The following is a 15,970-nucleotide window of genomic DNA, read 5'->3' on the forward strand; positions in this document are numbered from 1 at the left end:
GAATTTCAATAAAGCATTTAATACCTGGGGCTGAGTGTTTTAAAAGGTAGAGCATTTAAATATGTTCCTTAAAAGATGCTGATTAGGCTCAGTGAGTTTCTTGAATCAAATGCTCTTCAGTTGCTCAACCACAGCTTTCGTGTGTGCCTTGAGCTATTGGCAAATGTACCTCGGATGTCTGCACTTAATTTTGTTTGATTAATGCATCTTGCTCCATGGATGACCAGCCGAATGTAGATAATGACATCACATTGAGATACTTTACTGCAGACTTGAGTGTGCCAAAGTAGTAGTAGCAGTAAAATCAGGCTATTCAATCGGCCCTGAAGAACCCAGAGAACAAAGACATCTCTCTCTCGTCGTTGCAGTTTGAGCGAGACGCCACTTACAGTAGCCCAGGGCTCCATAATATAAAGCAGTCAGAGCTGTTTTCATAAGCAAGTGAAATATGTACATGTTTTTTTTTTTTTTTATCAGTTGAGGAGCCAGGCTGCACATTGCAGCATCGCTCGCTTGACTTTGAACTGGAAAATGTGGTGTGTTATTGTTTCTCCACCTTAACATGCGTTACATGGAGAAGCTACAGTGGCTTACTGGGGGTTACCAAAAGACATTTTACAAAATGTAATTTGCGGAAGTAGACATAGATGAGCCATGGTGACACAAAGTGGACACGTTTGAAAAAGCTTGAACTGCTGAACAGTGTCTGAGGGTGCAGATATCCTTTGAATCACTCTGCTGCAGTGGAGCTGCTCAGTCCTCAAAGGGAAAAGTCTGTGGTAACGGGCAGTTCCTCAGTCTGTAACTGTAAAAGTTAATCCAGGCAGCATTGAAAAACTTGTGCATGTGCAGCAAATTCTCTCTTAAAACCTCTGAAATTTGATTACAGTAATTCTTAAGGATGCATGCAAGCGTCTAAAAATGTCCAATTCTTATTATGAAAGGTATTAAAATGTGAGATTATGCCACTGAGAAATCAAACAAGTCTATTTAATTAGATGTTTAGCTGATATGTTTGGTTAGAAACTCCCAGTGAGGGCTATTGAACAAATCTTAGCTTAATGACTGCCAGGCTCAAAACCAAGAACAATGTTAAATCTAAATTTGAATCTAAATTTCTCTTCTTCATTTTTTCCCCTCTGTGTGCAAAGGTTGTTGGTGGAGCGGGTATTTGCCCAGTACATGGTTCCTCACAACCTGGAGACCACTGAAAGGATGAAGTGTCTTTATTACCTGTATGCCACCCTGGACACAAATGCTCTCAAGTAAGTCTTTCTCACACACATAAGATCAACAAAGCTGCAAAACATGACATTTTCAGTCGTGTTTATTTGGTTGTTGGAAGTTTTAAAATCCAATCTTCAGATAACGCCAACTTTGAACTGTTTGGAAGAAATGTTCAAGAGGAAGGCCTTTAGTTTTCTACTGTTTCCGCCTACTACCATTCTTTCACATCATTTGTTCCCCCCTCCATCCTTTGAATCCTCTTCCTCTTTGCCTCACAGAGCTTTGAATGAGATGTGGAAGTGTCAGAATCTGCTGAGACACCATGTCAAAGACCTGCTTGACTTGATCAAAAAACCCAAGGTAACTCTCAGTGAAGCACACTACAAAGAAGCTGATGGTTAATATACCCTTGTCTTGTGTTTCTCAACATAGTTTTTTCTGTTTGTCTTTGTAGTCTGAAGCATCAAGCAAGGCCGTATTCGCTAAAGTCATGGTGATCACAAGTAAGGATCTCACACATATTAAATCAGTTTGTTTCAGAAATTGTAGATTATGAACTTATACAGCCACAGGATCATTCCACTTAACATAGCTGAAGTAGACAAAAATGAACAAAACTTCTTGTGAAATTGCTGAAAAATGACCTTACCACCCATGTTTCAAACATATTTCTTGTTGACATCAGATTTTAATTCTGTGTGTGTCCGTAGGAAACCTGCCAGACCCGGGCAAGGCTCAGGACTTTGTGAAGAAGCTGGCTCAGGTCCTGGATGATGACGAACGGATCAGAGATCAGTTGGAAACCTTGGTCAGCCCCTCGTGCTCCTGCAAGCAAGCTGAAGTCTGTGTGGTGAGTACTGATATCGCTATTCCAGTGTAGGGCCCTCAGCTGGTTCTGTTTTTGGTTGATATCCTTAAGATTATAGTGTAATTAATTATATAGTGAGTTAGTAAATGTATATAATCTACAATCTCTCTTTTGAATGAACAATTACTCAGACCATGTGCACCTGAGTTGTGGCTGTAAAAGGTTTTAAAGTTTCATACAGAGGATTCCTGTGACAAGTTGTCACTGTGTGGAAAAGTTTCAAAACCCCAGTCTGTCTGTCTTTGCTCATTATGTCCCAACACTCTTAAGCTCTTTTCAGACATAAAACACGTAGCATTGCTGTCTTTGTCTATCGGATAAAATGATGATAAATTAACGTTAATGTAACCTGACTGTCGGCAGATGAATTTCGTTCGCCTTGCTTCCGCCTTGCTCCTCTCAACATCTAGGATCGCTCTATAAGAAAGTGATTTCAGGTGGTCGAGCCAATGAAGACCGCCGGGCGGGGGTTTTATGGATGTGACTTAGCGGAGAAGCGACTGTTGTGATTCAGAAAACAATGTTGGCTTGCATTGAGGAAGCAGGCGTCACCATCGATGCTGCTATTTCATGTGTGTTGTACAATCTAGAGAATATTTCTTTTTTAAAAGAACACCAGAGTACAGCTCTGAAGGCTTTTGTTGGGAGAGCAACATGTTAAATGGCTGCCAGATTGGCGTAAAAGGATGCGTGTCTGAAAGGGGCTTTATATTTGTAGTAAGTACATTTAGTGCTTGAGTACTAGTTAGGCCCAGAGTCTCAAAATGACCGTTGTGAGACAGCGGGACCGTCTGTTTTTCTGCGTTACAGGGTCATATTTTTGAATTGTCTCTTTGTTTATCACATTTTTAGCGAGACATCACCAAAAAGCTTGGCAGCCCCAAACAGCCCAGCAATCCTTTCCTGGAAATGGTCAAGTTCCTGCTGGAGAGAATTGCTCCGGTACACATCGACACAGAATCCATCAGGTACTGCGTGTAGAAAGGCCATAATACAACTTTAATACAAAGACTACCAATGCCAGTGATATTTCAATTGTGCTGTGTTTTACCTTTTTTTTTAATTTCTCTTTTTTTCATCTTATCAGTGCTTTGATAAAACAGGTTAACAAATCTATAGACGGGACAGCTGATGATGATGAGGAGGGCGTCCCCACTGAAGAGGCCATCAGAGCTGGACTGGAGCTGCTGAAGGTAAATAAAAAAAACAGCCACAAACCCAAACGTCAGCTGGCAGCCGCAGTTTTTACAGTGATGCAACCAATTCTAGACTTTGCTTACCAAATAACCAGCAGTTTTTATGATGATTTCAGTGATTATTGTCCAAAAATATACATTAGTTGTAATTCAGCTGTGTGATCCTTTTGTTTCTTATCCCACACAGGTGCTGTCATTCACACACCCAGTGTCGTTTCACTCTGCAGAGACATTTGAGTCTCTGTTGGGTTGTCTGAAGATGGACGACGAGAAGGTCGCAGAGGCTGCGCTGCAGATCTTCAAGAACACAGGCAGCAAGATGGAAGAGAGTTTTCCTCACATCAAATCGTACGTTTCACTGCCTGATTGATGGTTTCATTAATTCTCTAGCTTACCAAAGTCAGTCTGGTAAATAATGTTAATGTTTGCTCTGAGCACACTTCACTATTTCTGGCTTATGACTATACTTTCTATGGTTTGTAATGGTGCTCTCCTGCCTGCTCCCCCAAGTGTTTTGCTGCCGGTACTGCAGGCCAAAGCCAAGAGAGGCCCCCCTCGCCAGGCCAAGTATGCCATCCACTGCATCAACGCCATGTTCACCAACAGAGACACACACTTTGCCCAAATCTTCGAGGTCAGTCTGTCACATCTGTTTGGTTTTATACTCGTTTTATACATAAAAGGAAAAAAAGAGTGTGTTTTTTCTGGTTTGACATACTTTGCAAAGAATTTAAAGAAAAAAAACTTGTCAGATGTGATGTTGATGGGTTTTGTCCCGCGTGTCTGACCCAAGATCAAGCAGTCAATGACATGTTATGTGTTTGTGTTTCTCCAGCCTCTACATAAAGGCCTAGATCCTGGTAACCTGGAGCAGCTCATCACTCCTTTAACCACTCTGGGTCACCTGGCTCAGCTGGCCCCAGAACAGTTTGCTGCACCGCTCAAATCTCTAGTCGCCAACTTCATTGTGAAGGATCTGCTCATGAACGACAGGGTACGCACATCTTGTGTACGGTACTAGTGATAGACTGATGAATCTGTCAGGCAATTAATGGAGCCGATGAATGCAATTTTAGATTATTGGCATCAAACGATGTCTGCTCATGAGAACAATTTACAAAAACTTCTGCAGACACAAGCAAAGCAGCTAAACTAGCTTACTGGGCTCAAAAAACTATTGTTTTGGCATACCCAGACTTCAGACGAGTAAAACATTTATCAGATTTATCATTTGGGATGGTTGTGGCACTGTAAGCAAGAATGTTTTTTACAGAATGTTTTCAGAATGACGTTGTTGCATTTTCCAAACAATGCTGCAAGTCATTACCTACATCACATATACCAGACTCACGTAGTGCTTTGGTTTTTGGACCTACAATCTAAAGGAAATAAATGTTGTTTTAAAATAGTTATTTTTGTTTCTTTTTTTCAACAACCCTGAAACTGGTCCCCCCCAAAAACTGTTCATCGCTGTTCTAGGATCAGTACTTTTGCTGTCTGTTTGTGTCATATGAAATTTGTCTCACAGTATTATTTGTGTTATCATTAGGTCCCCGGCAAGAAGACAACCAAACTTTGGGTACCTGATGAAGAAGTATCCCCGGAAACTCTGGCCAAGGTCAGCGGAACTTTAGCCACTTGTTTAGTTTACTGCTGTGTTTTTTTTAGACAGAAATGTCATGTTAATTATCATCTAATTGTTTTATTTATTGACTTTTGTTGACCTTCCACCCTCCTCCATTCAGATCCAGGGCATAAAGCTGATGGTGCGGTGGTTACTCGGAGTGAAGAACAACCAGAGCAAATCAGGCAACTCCACCCTGAGGATGCTGACTGCTATCCTACACAGTGATGGAGACTTAACCGAGCAGGGCAGGATGGGGTAAACGACAAATCCTCTTTTATTAGATAAATGCTCCTTGTGTGTGTTTGCCTCTTGGGTGGCTCAGAGAAAGCGTTGTCTTGAGATTATATTCATGTCATTTTTAGTGATTTGCTGGACCATAGGGGGGATTTTAGGCTTTAATCTTAAACACATCTGCATAAATAAAGACATCCTTGTTGACTCTTGTCTTCTCTGCTCCTTCCCCTCGTTCCCCAGTAAACCAGACATGTCGAGACTGCGGCTGGCAGCGGCGTGCGCCCTGCTGAAGCTGGCACAGGAGCCTTGCTATCACGAAATCATCACGCTGGAGCAATATCAGCTGTGTGCTCTCGTCATCAATGTAAGAAGTCTCCTCTTTTCATGCTATAACTGTATGTCTGTTGTATAACTGTATATCTGTGTGTTCTTCTCAAATATGTATGTGCTGTGTTTTTCACGTGCAACAAATGCCTGTCTGCAAAAGAGAATTTCCCTAAGACGACAAATAATAAACTAACTAACTAACGAAGCTCACACTTGGATTTTATATGGTTTTGAAATGAAGCACTACCACCAGGTGTCATTTTACCTCCAGAATAGCCCAGTTCCCTGCTACATTCTCTCCCCATATTTATCTAAAGTATTTCATAATTTGTCCTCTCCCCCTGATAATCGTCACCGTTTGCCCTCTAGGATGAATGCTACCAGGTGCGACAGTGTTTTTCCCAGAAGCTCCACCGAGGCCTGTGTCGCCTCCGTCTTCCTCTGGAATACATGGCAGTGTTTGCTTTGTGCGCCAAGGACCCCGTTAAGGAGAGGAGGGCTCACGCTCGACAGTGCCTGGTGAAAAACGTCAACATACGTCGAGAGTACCTCAAACAGCACGCTGCAATCAGTGGTAAAGAAACGGAACAAAATCAAACTTTCACGTTAAATCTGACAATTTTTATTTTTTAATCTTAAAAGCAGCTAAAAAAAAAAAGTAAAACAAGCCCTCCATTATTTGATTTGTGACCAATTGATATCTGTAAGGAGAACATTAAAAGAAATTGGTTGGTTGAGATTTTTTTGTTGTCCTTATAGTGCACCTCGGTGCACATAGCAGTAATCATTAGCCCTGTTGTGATGAGGTCATATTGATGTAATATTTACCTTGTGTGCCAACAGACAAGCTGTTCTCGCTGCTGCCAGAGTATGTGGTGCCCTACACCATCCACCTGCTGGCTCATGACCCAGACTATGTCAAAGTACAGGACATCGAGCAGCTCAAAGAAATTAAAGAGTAAGTGGTGTATGGGGAAGTTGTGGGTTGCTGATGATGAAAGAACACTTAAAAAATGAGAAATACAGTTTTTAGATGAAACCCTTTCAGATCAGTGTGGAATATTACAACATGGTGTTTACATTGTAGAGACGCAGCTATGTTGACTTCAAAGTCACTAGGCCTTGAATTATAACTTTTTACTCTATGCTATTATTTTATTGTTGCCGTTACTCATAAATTGCATCTGCAGTTTGTCCAAGAACTTAAAAGGCAAATACAATCAAATGAAGGCTAGAATTTAAAGTCTTGCATGCTAACGTCAAACTTCCTCTCCTTATTAGGGCTCTGTGGTTTGTCCTGGAGATTATCATGGCCAAGAATGAGAACAATAGCCACGCCTTCATAAGGAAAATGGTGGAAAACATCAAACAGACTAAAGACGCCCAGGCCCCCACAGATTCCAAAACCAACGAGGTACACATTGTGTCACAGGATATATCATATACAGAGAGCACATATTAATTCGTTGCTCTAACTGCCATTCTGAGAACCATTGTGCTGACCAGACTTTGTTTCTTCTCTGGACAGAAACTCTACACAGTGTGTGATGTAGCCATGCACATTATCATGTCAAAGAGCACCACCTACAGCCTGGAATCCCCAAAAGACCCCGTGCTACCCTCATGCTACTTCACCAAACCCGACAAGGTTGGTCTCTGCACCCCGTAACCTTTACCAGAAAATAAGCATTTTTTTTTTTTTGTCAAATATTCTCTTATTTTGAATTTGGTTCCTGCAACACGTTCCAAAAAAGCTGGGACGGGCACCAAAAGTCTGGGAAAGTTGAGGAATGCTCAATGTTTGGAACATTCCACAGAGGTTAATTTGAAACAGGTGAGTTTCATGATTTGGTATAAAAGGAGCATCCCCGAAAAGCTCAGTCGTTCACAAACAAGGATGGGGCGAGGTTCACCACTCTGTGAACAACTGCGTGAGCAAATAGTCCAACAGTTTAAGGACAATGTTTCTCAATGAACAATTGCAAAGGATTTAGGGATTTGATCATCTACAGCCCATAATATCATCAAAAGATTCAGAGAATCTGGAGAAGCCTCTGCCTGTAAGCGGCAAGGCTGAAAACCAACATTAAATGCCCGTGACCTTTGATCCCTCAGGCGGCATTGTATTTAAACGGACATCATTCTGTAAAGGATATTACCACGTGGGCCCAGGAACACTTCTGAAAACCATTGCCAGTTAAAACAGTTTGTCGCTACATCTACAAGTGCAAGTTAAAGCTCTACCATGCAAAGCTAAAGCCATATATCAACAACACCCAGAAGGTAAGAAAGGTACATGCATAAAAGTTAAATACAAGTTTTTGAGCAACATATGCTGCCATCCAAGCAAAGTCTTTTTCAGGCACGTCCCTGCTTATTTCAGCCAAGACAATGCCAAGCCACGTAGACTTGCTTGCTTGCAGTTCAGACCTGTCTCCCATTGAAAATGTGTAGCACTTTGTAAAGTGCAAAATACGACAACTGAGACCGTGGACTGTTGAGCAACTGAAGCTGTACATCAAGCAGGAATAGGAAAGAGTTCCCCCTACAAAGCTTTAACAATTGGTGTCCCCAGTTCCCCAAAACTTATTGAGGAAAGGCGATGTAACACAGTGGGAAACATGCCCCTGTCCCAGCTTTTTTGGGACGCTGCAGGCATCAAATTCAAAATGAGTGAATATTTGCAAAACAATAAGGTTTATCAGTATGAACATTAAATATCTTGTCTTTGTAGTGTATTCAATTGAATATAGTTTGAAAAGGATTTGCAAATCATTCTAATCTGTTTTTAATTAAGTTTTACAGAGCGTCCCAATTTCATTGGAAGTAGGGTTTGTAAATTAATAGCAATATCTAAGCTGCTAATGAGATCCTAATTTTCTTCTCTTTGACTTTTTAAATGATGGGTTAAGATGCACACATCCTTTTGAGTTGTGTGGTAGCTAATTCATATGCAGCTCTTTAAAAATAGCACATACAGAAGTGTTAAAAGATGAACACAGATGACTTGTGTTTTCCTTTTGGTAGAAGCTGGCAATAATCTGGTTTTCAGTGCCTCCATCATCCCAGTTTAATGAGATTGTTTGGCAGGAACAAATCTTCTGTCAGTCCTCGGCTTGTGTGTCAGTTTGTTTGTTGTTGTTTTGTTTTTTTTTGGGGGGGGGGGGGGGTAAATTGTTCTCTCCACACAAACTCTCTTACATAAGATTTCTCTCTGTTTCAGAATTTCAGCAACACAAAAAATTATCTCCCAACAGAGATGAAGTCATTCTTCACACCAGGAAAGGTACGTTTTTATCAAATCTAAAATGGTAACATTGGCTTTCCATCATTTCACATCTTGGTTTTGTTGTATGGAACACAAGTAACTTCTGTCATCTGTCGCCCGGTCATCTATCCTCCTCAAGCCCAAGTCGGCTAACGTTTTGGGTGCAGTAAACAAGCCGCTGTCGTCGGCGGGGAAACCGATCCAGAGTAAAGCTTCTCGTATGGAGACAGCCAGCAACGACGACTCCTCGTCCAACCCAGGCTCCCCACAGCGCAGCAAGACCAGGTACAAGACATGTGATGCACATACACTCCAAATGGAGAAAAACATGTTTGCTATTTGTATCTTGGCATTGGTTGCACCCTTGGCTGCATTTCTGTGTTTGTATATTTATATTTCTGTATATTTGTATAATTGATAATGCTATGTCTCAGGCATGACAGCACAGAATTGGATATCAGTGAAAACGAGGACATCAGCCTAAAGAGAGCAGACAGCACTGACAAGGTATTAAAACCTCTTCATATACCCATATAACATCTTCTGTGATGTGAGACTGGTTATTAAAATATAACAGTGCTTTAGTGTTGCATTTTCGTGGTCTTGAGCTTTAAAGTGATCTGTTTCATCAGAAAATGAACATCTGCTCGGACATCATAGCCACATTTGTAATGAGTTTCTCACAAAATCTTGTGTGTGCATATTGTCTGAAATATTGTCTCCAGTAATCATCATGAAAATATCACATTGTTGAGTTATTTGATATAACTTATTGGCATATTTAATGCTGACAGAATCTCCCGCCCATAGTCATAATGTTCCTCCCTGCATTCGGATAGTTGGTGTTATTGTTATCATATTTGTACAACCGTATTTCTGGGAATTGCTGCTTTAGCTCCTTCCTATTATCGTTACTTAGTTTTGATAGGAAAATCTATGACACCAATAGGATAAACGGGAAAAACTAAAATGTTTTTTTGTATACATCTCATGATCTTAATGGAGTCAGTGATTCTTATCTAATTCACATTTGCCAAAAGGAGTGAATATCTCTTCACGGTTCGCTAGCAGTGTGTTCAATCAGGTGTTTATACACGGCCTTTGCTCCCTAAATGGTCAACAAACAAAGTGACCCAAAACTGAATCACACAACTCCTGTTCCTGCCAAACAGCAGCTGTTGCACCATGGATGTACAAAGAAAAAGGCAATGGAAGTGTGTTGTGAGAGAAACTCCAACTGTTGATGGCAAATCTAGAGAAACTTAAGTACAGCAATTAAAAAACTGGCATTCTCTTAATCTGTTTTATAGTATGACTCCATAAATAAACAAAAACATGATCTGAAATGACATGGTAGCTTAGAAGTAGAAATGAGCATATTGCTGTGATCCAGTTAAGTGTTTCCAGTCATAAACCCTCTGTTTTGACTCCACTGTGCAAACAGGCGCTGGATTTAAGTCAAGATAGGATTAGCAAGCACGCGTTGTGTAAACAATCATTCATAACAGCCTCATGCAGTAGGTCTGGAGGACTAGACATCAGTTTAGCAACTCTTTCCTATAAATAAAGGCGTCATCTCGCAAAACGTACCAATGTTGCAAACATTTAAAATGTCTCACAGGACTGCACTAGTATCTACAAGTATTTTTCCAATTGTTTCTCATTCTCATTTATTCAAGTAGATGGTGGGTTGAAAGCATTTTTTTTTTTCTCACAGAAAGCAAAACTATTGTGGAAAACTGACAGTTATAAACTTTCTTGGGGTGAAAGGACATGGCCATTCAGAATAGAGAAGAACAACAACAATTTAGGCTACCAGAGTTCTGGCATGGTGAAAAGTCAAAGTTCACACAGACTACAGACGAAGCCTATCAGACCTTGTTAACAATTTGTTCCATCTTCTACAGGATATTGAAAAGCCCCGCGGTCGCAAACGCGGCGTGACCTCCAGTGACGACCAGGACAGCAAACCAAAGCGTGGACGCAAGAAGGCGGCGGTCAACACAACTGCAGTGGCTGAGGTCGAGGACCAGTGGGACGAGGACAATCGGCCAGAAGACGAACAGAACAGCCCGCCGAAAAAAGGACGCAGGGGCCGGCCTCCAAAGTCTGCCACTCCCAGTCAGGATACACCCGCCAAGGGGAAGAGGGGGCGAAAGAAGGCCGCTCCTCCGCCAGAAGATGAAGAGGAGGAGGAGGAGGAGGAGAGGGGGGAAGAGGATGCAGAGGAGGAGGAGGAGGAAGGGGATGACAAGAGCAGTGAAAATATGGAGCTGAAAACCAAGGGAGGCAGGCAAGCGAGGACGCCGCGGCGATCACAAGGGTAAGAAACAGTATGCAGTAAATCCATACAGAGAAAGCTGGATCTGCCTCACTAATAACATCTGCTGCTGGCACTGAGATGTCCGTCAGCAAGATTCATTCATGTCTTAAATCCCGGTGTCGTTGCATTTTGTCTTTGTTCAACAGCACCGAGTCGGCAGAGTCCACACCGCAGAAGAGGAGAGGACGTCCACCCAAATCAGCTCAGCCACCCGCCAAGAAACCAGTGTAAGACACACTAGCTCTGTGATCTTCCGCGCTGTTGCCTTTGTAGCGCGCATCTTCAACATTATAGTTAAGGGGTTTCGAATATTGTATGAAATTAGCCTTTTTGCTCAGCTGCCACTGTCTGGTGTAGTCATGTTTAATGGACCAGCCTAACAGGATTGTTCTTGAGAGAATTTAAACTCCTGTTTCATTAGGTAAAAAATAACCCTGTAAGAGCTACATGATTTTTCTTAATCTGAATAAATTTTGCATATTCTCAATGTTGCTCATTTAATTTCACTCAGGGTAGTAATAGAGCCATCTTATCTTTCTTATATGAATTTCAATGAAAAGCTTAAAACCCTTCCTGCCATATCGTTTTAGTACTGACACTAGTTGTGGTCACATGACTGTCAAATTGTCAGTGTATCAATGCATTTGCTTTGGAATATCTTTTATGACATTTTAGAGAAAAAAAGTGTGCGAGTGGGCACAGTTTTCATATTATAATCATTGTTTTGATTCTTTGTAGTGCAATGGTTTAGATTATAAGTGTGCATTTTAAAGCGTTACTGTATTTTGTTGGCCAGTGTGGCGCGTGTGTGTTTTTTTTATGTGAGAAATTCTGTGTTAAGGCTGCAGGTTTATGCTTCTGTGGGTGGAGGTGGTGGTGGTGATGTTTCTTTGTCTCCCTGTTGCATACTGAGGCGTTCTGATTCAGTGTGCATCCTCCTCTGTGGTCTGCAGGCGCGGTGGACGATCGAAGGCAGCCGCTGCTAAAGACGACTCTGAGGAAGAGGATGAGGAAGAGGAGGAGGAGCTCGAGGATGAGCCAACACCGAAGGTACCGAAAGTGTTACATGAATCATATTTTGGAAATGGGTTTAGGCTAATTTAAGAAACGTGGAGGAATTTATACGCATAGTTCCCTGTCCAGAGTTTTCACCCTAGTATTATATATTTATTTATTTTTTCTTCCCTAGGGTCGCAAGAAGGCAGCAGGGCGAAGAAGATGAGCTAAGAAAAACGAAAGATGGAGGGCAAACAAAAGCGGCACGTCTTCGCTAAAGCCGCGGAGGAATGACGTAGGAAAGAAAATATGGACATTGAACTTTTTAAACTTTTCATACGCCGACGCTCCTACTGTTACACAAATTCCCACACTTGCATATACCACATGCACACTACATGAGTAGATCCGTATCATTAGCTGTGGGTTGTTGCATTGTGTTGCATTGTTATGATGTTCGCCACATTAAGTAGAAATGATTTTAACAGAAAAACAAAAAAAAGATCTCTCTTGTAAATAGTCTCTTATGTCTGTTTCATGTTCTGTTGTGTTTGATGCTGACTGGGCGGATGGTGTAAAGCCTTTTACCCGCTGATATTATTATTAAAGTGCTTCCATAAAGCAATGTTGCTCATCAATCATTCCCTCTGTCACACTTTTAAAAACTGAAATAGATTAACCATCACCTTATGCGTGATGTTAATTGTCATTTTATTTTAAAAGAAAACATGCATTTTTGTTTACAGCTCTGTATATTAATACTTTTACTTCTCTTTTTTTTTTGTTTTTTTTAAACCATGCGTTGAAATTTAAAAGAAAAAAAAGTCAAGAACCTGTCCTAATGTAGAGTTTCTAGAGATTGAAACTCTAGAGTTTTTAGAGATTGTAGAGTGCATTTCATTTTTAGGTTTGTACTTTCTGGTAGATGGAAGTCATGAGCAGCTGTGGTTGTGTTTGTCACTGCTGATTAATTTGGACTTCACGTCCTCCCAGTCATATCCTCTGTTGTATCAATATAATTCTCTATAAAACCTGACATGCTCGATTTCTCTTTATTTCTCTTTAAAGTCTTGGATGAAGCCATTTGCTTTTCTTGAATGAGATGATTTGCTGTGTAACAGAAATCAGGAAGAACAACTTGTCAAATGGAACAAAAAAAAAACAACTTGAAGTGGATCTGGAATTCATTGTGTTTCAGAATTACCTATAATTGAGTCTTATAGAGCATTGTTAGTCTGCCCTGCATACAAAGCCTTTGAAACTACTCCCAGGTAAGATACAAAATGCCTTGTCTTGTGTATAGTCTGGCTGCTGAGTCACATTCTGGTAAAGGGGGGAAACTCATCTTGGGTGGTGCAAAGTCCCCTGATCAGCACCAGTACCTTTGCAAAACACATAGCTGATGTCAGACTTAATGCCCGCTATGTACAGGGTTCGTACTGGTGCTTGAAATCCGTGAAAATGCTTGAATTATTTATTTTTTTTTAAAACACTATTTGTAATTTTCTAATTATCATACAAAACAATCGTTTTCTATTTTACAAATAATCATACCAAAACAATCCCAACAAGAAAAAGACAGACAGACAGACCGAACCCAAAAACAACCTGAAAATGCTTGAATGTTGATGGGTTTTTTTAAGATTTGAAAAGTGCGTGAATTGTGGATAAAGTACTTGAAAATGCTTGAATTTATATTCACATTTCTTTCACAACAAAAAGCTGTAGAACAGAAATTAAATTTCTTATCCTTGTATTATGAAGCACTTTTGGTTTATAGCATAATGCCATGTTTTTTAATGTAATAAAAGAGTGAAATAATTTCCATATGTATGTATTTGTAGAATTATGTAAACTGCCACAGCTGTAAGGTGCTGGAAAAGCTTGCATATTGACCTTGAAAGTGCTTGATTTTGACATTGGAAATCGTGTAGGAACCCTGTATTTACATCCAGACTAGGGAATACCCGACAAATTGTACCCTCCACTTGTGACTGATAACCAGTGGTGCAAGTGGTATTCTCCTGCTTCTACCATGGCAACAAAAGTCCATATGTAAAATTACAATAAAAACAGCAGTCGCTCATTTACACAAATAACATATTTTGGGGTTTTGCCTTTTGGTTTTGAATATGACAGGAGTCAGAATCTGCTTGGGTTGCTAGGCAACATCTAAACAGGAAGAGGTTCACACAAGTGTTTATCTTTCAATCTCACACTCAAAGGTACAAACAGCCCCTTTTTCAGAGCAGATTATTTTGCAGTCAAAGTAGGAGAAACACAGATGTAAAATATCAAATCATTGATGGCTGCTTCGGTTTCAGGGTCCTGGTATTGTGAATGCTGTCTAAGACACGTATAGAACAGTCATTGTTGATGTTTTTAGTAACACCTGTGCTTTTCCTGCTATACAAGTCGACGTGTCTGCTGTGAAAAAGGCCTGATTTTATTTTCAATCTGAAACTGATGAAATATTCAGATTTGAAATGCTCTCTAGCACCAAACAGCAGAGAGAAAAGGACAGCTGTGACAGCTGCAGTTGAGGTGTTTTTCTAAAAATATGTTTGAACTAGAAGGGTCGATGCCACCAGTCTGTGTGACAAATGTTTTGTCTATCTTCAAGTCCCATAATTCAATGCATTATTATATACACATCTGTACAGCATCTAATGGCCAGAATAAAATGCCACCGCCATTTAGACTTTTTTTTCAACTCAATGTTTTCAGCACCATCCACAGTTATTTTTGGTCCAGCTGTGAGAAGTGTCTACATTTCCTTTGTGCGCTTAGGGAAGTTAGAAAAGCTTTTTTTGTTTGTATTCTGGCTGTTTTGAGAATTTTTTCTTATGTCACTTTTCAAGAGGACAAAACCTGCTTAGAATTTGTTTGTGTAAGAAAAGACAGCGAGTTATATGATTGGAAAGGGTCATTTTGAAGCTGATCATCTTGAAAAGCACAAAAAATGTTATTTATCCGTTGGGCTGCTCAAAAGCTGCTCCCCATGTTCAAGCTGCTTCAATTCATTTGATGCATTTCTTTCTGCTTTTTTTTGTCAGGCAGAAAACATGAGAAAGAGAAAGGACATATCTGCGTCTACCAGGAGGTAGAGGTTATTTTTTGTATACGGTATTGCTTTACATAACGCAGCACAACCACTACATGTTTGATGTGGTACGGAAACTGATCAACTGGCATTTGAACTTCTCTGAGATCTTAAGAATTGTTTAACGCAAAAGTTCAGATTTTGAATGAACTTTCCAAATTCTTCCATCAAGCAACAATGAAATTGCAGAAGTTCTCTTTGTTTTGAGATTTTGTTTTGTACAAACAGTATTTTCCCCCTCCAAATAGCATGTCAAATTTAATTTAATTTCATTTAATTAAAACATTCTGGTACAGGATTTAAATCCCGCAAATCAGACTCACCAACCACAAGGAGCAAGAAATACTATGCACACGACATAAACCATTAAACAACACCAACATATATATGCCAAGATAACACTCAAAGTAAGTTTAACAAGTACTTTTGCATAAAATCACAAATCTATTTTTTAAGAGTTTAACTGAAGGAGCCTGTACTAAATCCTCTGGAAGCTCTTTTTCTCTTTATCAGAGCAACACTTTAGTGGAAATAATTTTAATGAATTCCCTCTTAAATCATACCTATTATTCCAGAAGTGGACGCCCGGCTCTGCAGAAAAATCCTATATTCTGTGAACAACCTTACAGACCTTAACCATGTGTGTCTCCTGTCTGTTAGAGCTGGTAATCCTCTCCTCTTTTTCTCCACATCTTCAAGGCCATAAGTACGAGCCCAATTTGAATTGGCTCTGATTTATTTAAGGTTTATCTGTTTAATGAGATGTATGTAGTATAAACTAGTGCCACAAACCACTGCACT

At 40.3% G+C, this 15,970-nt stretch overlaps 1 protein-coding gene across 1 annotated transcript in view; it reads left to right on the forward strand.

Moving 5' to 3' along the window:
- pds5b (PDS5 cohesin associated factor B) overlaps positions 1-13,037 on the forward strand; it is a 36,947-nt gene extending 23,910 nt beyond the window's left edge. The window contains exons 13-35 of the mRNA XM_083926624.1: positions 1,152-1,265; positions 1,506-1,587; positions 1,682-1,730; positions 1,938-2,077; positions 2,948-3,063; positions 3,183-3,288; positions 3,479-3,639; positions 3,802-3,925; positions 4,127-4,285; positions 4,841-4,909; positions 5,037-5,173; positions 5,393-5,516; positions 5,849-6,053; positions 6,323-6,437; positions 6,761-6,893; positions 7,008-7,127; positions 8,703-8,765; positions 8,887-9,032; positions 9,182-9,254; positions 10,655-11,070; positions 11,217-11,297; positions 12,024-12,120; positions 12,260-13,037. Of these exons, the coding sequence (XP_083782750.1) occupies positions 1,152-1,265; positions 1,506-1,587; positions 1,682-1,730; positions 1,938-2,077; positions 2,948-3,063; positions 3,183-3,288; positions 3,479-3,639; positions 3,802-3,925; positions 4,127-4,285; positions 4,841-4,909; positions 5,037-5,173; positions 5,393-5,516; positions 5,849-6,053; positions 6,323-6,437; positions 6,761-6,893; positions 7,008-7,127; positions 8,703-8,765; positions 8,887-9,032; positions 9,182-9,254; positions 10,655-11,070; positions 11,217-11,297; positions 12,024-12,120; positions 12,260-12,292 (2,863 nt within the window). The 3' untranslated portion in view covers positions 12,293-13,037. The remainder of the gene's footprint in view (positions 1-1,151; positions 1,266-1,505; positions 1,588-1,681; positions 1,731-1,937; positions 2,078-2,947; positions 3,064-3,182; positions 3,289-3,478; positions 3,640-3,801; positions 3,926-4,126; positions 4,286-4,840; positions 4,910-5,036; positions 5,174-5,392; positions 5,517-5,848; positions 6,054-6,322; positions 6,438-6,760; positions 6,894-7,007; positions 7,128-8,702; positions 8,766-8,886; positions 9,033-9,181; positions 9,255-10,654; positions 11,071-11,216; positions 11,298-12,023; positions 12,121-12,259) is intronic.
- Positions 13,038-15,970: the final 2,933 nt, after the last annotated feature.

The sequence above is a fragment of the Echiichthys vipera genome, assembly GCF_963691815.1.
Source record: "Echiichthys vipera genome assembly, chromosome: 14".
NCBI lineage: Eukaryota > Metazoa > Chordata > Actinopteri > Perciformes > Trachinidae > Echiichthys > Echiichthys vipera.